Source organism: Schistosoma mansoni, chromosome 2 (genome assembly GCF_000237925.1).
Source record: "Schistosoma mansoni strain Puerto Rico chromosome 2, complete genome".
Lineage (NCBI taxonomy): Eukaryota > Metazoa > Platyhelminthes > Trematoda > Strigeidida > Schistosomatidae > Schistosoma > Schistosoma mansoni.
In genome coordinates, this window is record NC_031496.1 from 17,116,414 (window position 1) to 17,123,140 (window position 6,727).

The following is a 6,727-nucleotide window of genomic DNA, read 5'->3' on the forward strand; positions in this document are numbered from 1 at the left end:
CAATATATATTATTCCTATATAATGTATTATCGATTTATATTTGTATTTTTTATGGCTTAACTACGCTGGAAATATGTCGAAGACTGGGCTTACTTCAAACGATATGTCTATCCAAATGAGTTAATTCTAAAGTAAAGAAATTTTTTCACTATCTTTGTGTATTTTGATCTTTAGAGCGCTTAGTTTTATACATTCCGAGAATTTAATTAGAAGCTGAAAATGACCCAGTGTGATTTGTGCCCAATTCGACCGCATATTTATTTTTCAATACGTTTTGGATGAAAACATGGTAGCATAAAAAATGGTGATAGAGATCCCAAGACAGCAAAATATGTCCCAACAGAGGAGCATTGCAAACTTTATATTTCGTTTAAGATGTCTAAAATGTTTCTCAGAAAGATTACAAAACATGTAAAGGGTTTGCCAGAAGTGTTATCACATTTGATTTCCTAACAACAGAAGTTGTTTCAAAATTTATAGTAATAAAAATGACGATTGTAATTAGTTCGAATAATAATTTTGCTCTTAATTCCTTTTATACCAATACAAATAATCTCTTCTACATAGTGTTAATCTGTGTCTCAGTGTACATCAATAGTGAATTCAAACTTCGAGAAGTTTAGTTGGATATTCACACTTTGTGCAAGCGTTGTTTAACAAGTAATGTACTCTCATTGTGTATACCTCGTGGTTGACAGTATAGCCTAGTTGACCGGAAGTCGAATACTCTCCCTTTCATCAAGTAATCTCTTAATACAACTGAAAATGTTTTATGACGGTAAGAAAATTAAAACTATAAGGTTGGAAACAAATGTCATCTGTAATTATTGATAACAGTAATCATCCCATCCAGTATTAATTACAGCGATTCACAATTATAAATTTACCTTACAAAAGATTGGTTTTCAGAAAAACTAGATACCATTCAAGTTCTTTTCAATCTAGATAGCATATCTTAATCTTATGGAACATTCTCAAAGGTATTAACAACACCGATAGACAAAATTTTCATTATATATTTGAAAGTGAAGGATAATCAAACAATATAAAAATAAAAGAGAGCAGGTAATTCTCTTTTTTTTTAAGCGATATTATTTCTTATTTTCTAGTAAACTACTAAATGGTAATGTTATTAATTCACCTGTTCATTTGCTAGATAAGAAGTTAATTTGTTATTTAGTGTAATAGTCAATCATTATGCTTGCAACAACATTGTTTCAGTCTTTTGAATAGATTAAATTTGATTAATGCATGGACAGTTATAATGATAGCTGAAATAATATTGCATAATCCAGCGAATAAAAATGTACATGCGTAATTTCCTGTTTGATCTTTGATTATACCTAAGCGTTAAAATAATGATAAAATAACAATATAGATATTATAATAACAATTAAGATTTATTATAAAATTTTGTAAATTTTTCACAGTTAACAAAATAGAAATTTTCATGTCCACTAATTCAATGCTTAATGTTGATGGAATTTTTCGTAGCATGGAAAACCCATTAATCGTTTGAATATTACTATTGAAAACTGTAATGATGATAAAATGGTTCATCTTAAGTCGAGGTTTATTATTTATTTAAACACATAAATGTTGGTACAAAGGGGCACCAGATATATGCGCCGCACAAATCTCATTTGATTTATGTGAGGGCTGTGATACTGCCCAGGTGCCCCAACTGAGGCAGATGGTTTTGTTAGGGGGCCACACCTCGAGTCTTTGACCTAAAGGTCTAATCCACAAGACAGTGGAGCATCGTACGGAGATGGAATCGTCGGTGATCGACGATTGGTTCATACGCCATTTGTTCCCTCAGGATCCAGGAGCCCATTTGCACCATCAGTTTGGAATTAGGGTTTTCCAACTCCCCTAGGTGGACCCTACGTGTCCACCAACCCGGTTAAAGCGTCGGACATTCGCTTTTCGTAAACAACAGTAGTGCCACGAGAAGGCAGTGAGTAGGACTTCCTTGGCAGAGGCTCTATACGCGTGGCCATGTGAGAGCATTTCGAGAGAGGAGGCTGACTCTCCCCACTCTCGGACGTATCAGAGCATTTGGGTGCCACTTACAATTAATTTTATAGGAGGAAGGAATCCCGTGTAATGCAACAGGTTACAGAAATGTAACGAATTCGTATGCCTTTTTTCGAATTAATCAATAAGTAATTATCTTTCGTATCTCTATAGATTTGAGGTTTTTGACCAATACATAATAAAACGAAAAGATATTGATTTTACATATTTACTGAGACCTAATACATTTTGGAGTGAATCACGAAGTTATCCTATTTCAACTGTTTTATACTTATCGGTTAATCCATCCACAGTTTCATAACATAATAATTAAAATCTTAATTTTGACATGTCGATATGCATTTATAAGACAAGAAACTGTAGTAAAACTAAAATATAGTACTGCATGATAGTTTGTTACACTGACAACTGGCAGGTTAAGCAAATTAATGAAAGTGTTTGCGACCAATTCCACTCTTCATGGACGCATAAATTAACATGAGTTTATAAATGTTACCAAGTGACGGCTGTTAACAAGAATAACATTTATCTAAAATTGATCTATTCAGTTTCATAAATCCAATTACCTCATACCAAACGGTTCTGTAGTTTAATATTTTTACACTTGATTATTCTTTCGAAAATGAAAGGAGATAGATTTTTGTTGATTATGTGTCCTAAAGTTTAATGACAGGTCTTTATTGAAAGTCATTTAGATGATGAATTAGCTTTAGATAGACAAAAGTCAATGGCTTTTAAGTAATTAGAACTTTCAGTTTGAAATAATTAATTATATCTCACACAAGATTCGGTAGTATTCCATAAATTACATATTTTTAATGAACAATAATAGTGAAATAATTTTTGTCCTTTTTCATGCTACTTAATAGTATAAGGTAGTATAGTACAAATGAAGTTATATAGTTGTGTTATCTAACATTATTTTCACTATTCTGTTTTTCATTTGAATGAATAAAATGATTTCACTTTATGATAATCAAATGAACAAAATATTAACAACCTAATCAACGTAGATCAACTAGAAAAATTTTACTGACTAACCTCCTAATGGTCCACCAATTAAATAACCGGTTGCTTCAAAAAAAAGAATCATTGATAAACTTCTATCAACCTTTTTGTCACCCATAATATCAATAACCATTGCATGTGAAAATGCAAAACTTGGTCCTATAAAAATACTGTAAGATATGCCGTAGGCAATTAAGGATGAATAGGTTGGATAGAATGGCATTATGATAGTGTGTATCGATATAATGAATAAACAAGCGGCTGAAAATAAACGAATATCTAATTTTCTCGAAAACTGTCCAATAAGTCCAATTGCTATTCTGCCTAGCATATTTGATAATCCGACATAGGCAAGTAAACCATTAGCTTTTTCCTCCTTCAGTCCACTGCTTATACCAAAATTAATGAAATGACCATATAGTATGGAATCAGCCATATAACTTAATGAACGATTGATAAGGAAGCTGAGAAAAAGAATATTTTTCGAGTTAATGAATGATATTCTCATTTTCTTTATTTCATAACCACATTGATCTTCAACATTTTCATCATTTATCTTAGAAACTAGTAAGTCAACAGCTTCTTTAGGTCCATCCACTGAAGTTACCGATAAAAGCCTCGTTCTACCAGGCAAATCTTTACATTTGTATAATGGTACCATTACAGCTTGACCTTGGTAAATGGTCGTTCCACTACGTATCATTTGATCAATATATCCTCGAGACTCATATGAAAGCTTTGGATGATCCAAGTTTAAATGTGAATTCTCTAAATGGTGCCCAGAGGAAATCATTTTATTTTGTGAAGTATTGTATGCAGACTCTTTGGTAGATGGTGTATTATCAGAGTTTCCATTTTCATCAGTTTGATAATCAACTTCATTTTCCTCATAAATTGTATCTTCAGTCGGTTTGACATGCTTTAAAGCATAAGAACGATAATCTGATGAGAAATTCGGGCCCGTCGAATCAATACATTTTTCCGCTACGATCACAGTAAGTGGTTTTGGATGAACCACCATACTTTTTGAAGTTAACTCTTTTGAAATTTCCTCTACCTTGACAAGAGCACGTTTAATAACTGCACGTATTAGATTTTCAGTGTATTTAGTATCATGAGCTTGAATTACGCTCGAAATAAGTGAATCACCGAAAAATGTTGTTGTTTTTGTTTTTGTCTGAGCCGCTGTTGTTGCAGTTGTAGACTTATTTCCACTAGGTGTTTGTTCTACACTTGCTTGTGAATTGATGAATGCAGTTGATCCCGTGTGAGCAATATGATCAGTGAATAATTTGTCGATTCCACTTAAATGACTATCAACTAGAAATTGTGACTCTGGTAGATTGGTTTTAAAGTCGGTCAGCTGATCACATACTAAAAATATGATTGGAAGAAACAGCGTGAGACTATGATATGATGTTGCTTCTGGTGTAATATTCTCCGCGTTATCAAAATAATCATCAACTATTGTCTGTATTCGTTCTAATAAATGTGGTTCTGGGTTGTTGACAAAATTGATTGGACTAACAGTAATCTGATTTGAATTAGTTTTGTCATAGGTAATTTTGACAAACTCCACAACTCCAATTATATCTTGTCCGGTTATCCGTGAATGTGTTGTCTCTGATTTATTTCTTTGTATGATATTATCAATGCTGGTTGGTATACTGCCACCAGTTGTACTTATAAATGATTCATTTGTATTTGGTGGGCCTGTAACAGATTTTAAACAAATTGTAGACGCTACTGGATCATTAGGTAGTAAGATAACGGGTTCTGAAATTGGTTCAGGAGGTAATGGTTTGTGTAATAAACTAAAAGGGATGACATTTAGATGGAATAAAGCTAATGAAATTATGGCCATACGCCAGGTATAATTTTCAATCATATAACTGCATAGAAGAGTATACAATAATGTCCCGAAACCACCACCACTACTACAAATAGCCAAAGCAAATATTCGATATCGATCAAAGTATCCAGCCATGATAGCTATTATACGAACAACACTGATACCCATTCCGATGCCTAAAATAATAGAGATAAAGGAAAAACGAGATGGTATATTTCAATAATGTTGAAAAAAACAACAGAATGAACTCAGTGCAGAAAAGAAATTGACTATATGAACACAACTTGAAAATCTAACACACTTCACGAAGTATAGGTCTCTAGTTTATTCGAAGAATAAGAATGGCGTTAGTTAGATGTCGAGCAAAAACGTTTTCATAGATACTTATACTTTACAGCCTAATTTTTTCTATTTATTTAAGAACGTGGCATTTCGGGCATCATTCAGCTCAACTAATGACTTAAATCAAGCTTTAGTGTATTAGAATATGTAAACACCATAGACCGTGAGCTTTATTACGTCTTCTTTTTAGCAAATAAATTCAGAATAGCTAGCCCCACTTAAAGGATCCTGGGAGATATGACAACAGTAGTTCGTGCATGACATCATAAATTTGATTGATAAAGTTATAATGCATAATAAATAAGTGTCTCAAAACAAAGCAATAAATGTAAGTCACTTGTTAAGTTCAACTTTATGAAGTTAGATATAAGCTTGACATTTCATGTAATAACCAATCATATTGATCGACTGCTAAAAATGTGATAGGACAAGTGACGTTGGAGCCTGAAAATTAACAGTTGAAAGTCCAATACTGTATTCACTAAATCATTGCTCTACTATTTAGTTAATAACAGCATAGGATACAAAGGCTGAAGAGTATAAAGGTTCTTATTGCAACCTTTGATTTACATTAAAATGCCATTGGGTCACACTGAAAATACAATTTATAATTATAGAATAATGTAATGTATTGATCGACTAATGTCACTCAGCAAACTGTAAATTGTAAACATATTGCAACTTATCATCCTAATTTACATCAATCATTCATCACTCAATTCATAATCTTCAATGATTCACTCAAACTAGTAAATAATTGAAACACTTGTTGTTAGTATAATTCTACATGAATAATACATGATATATTTTAGGATAAATTTGGATATGTACTTTAAAATTAATGTCAATTGGGAGATATCAACTCACTGAAGACATTGGTGAATGGTTGCTCAATCTCGTCGATTGGTTGAAGTTAGACATTAACATCGTTCGATGCTGGCTCAGTAGTCTAGTGGTTAAGCGCTCGCGCGCGAGACTGATAGGTCTTGGGTTCGAATCTCGCAAGGCGGGATTGTGAATGCGCACTGCTGAGAAGTCCCACAATAATACGAGACGGTCATCCAGTGCTTCCAGGTTTTCCATGGTGGTCTAGATTCAGTTGACTCATGAATTCAATTATATATAAATAATGTCTATTTTGTTAAGGAAAATTTATCAAGTATTTGAAAGAATAAGTAACGATATGTATTGTCTTGAAAGACTGTTAATATTTATTACATATTTCATTTAAGCATTATAATGATTTATTTATGCATATCGTAATGAGTAGTTTCGAATTTTTTTTTTAAAAAATGTATTTCATTCTGGTAGAATTTTGTCGTAATAATAAAATTCTTTTTTAACTGAAATAGTCGATGGAGCTCTGCTTAATTTCCAAAATATATGTTCAATGTATTTATTTACTCAGAAGGGGTTTTGTGGAGATTTCAGTATTTTTCATAGTTGAAATCATGAGTCAATTGAAGCTAGACCACCATGGAAAA

General features: G+C 32.4%; 1 protein-coding gene across 1 annotated transcript; it reads right to left on the reverse strand.

The window, feature by feature from the left end:
* Positions 1–1,189: 1,189 nt before the first annotated feature.
* Positions 1,190–5,069, reverse strand: Smp_134620 (putative monocarboxylate transporter; the record flags this gene model as incomplete). Its single annotated transcript, XM_018795907.1, has 2 exons — positions 1,190–1,344; positions 3,083–5,069. 2 exons carry the CDS (start codon positions 5,067–5,069, stop codon positions 1,190–1,192), a joined length of 2,142 nt encoding a protein of 713 aa, XP_018650173.1.
* Positions 5,070–6,727: the final 1,658 nt, after the last annotated feature.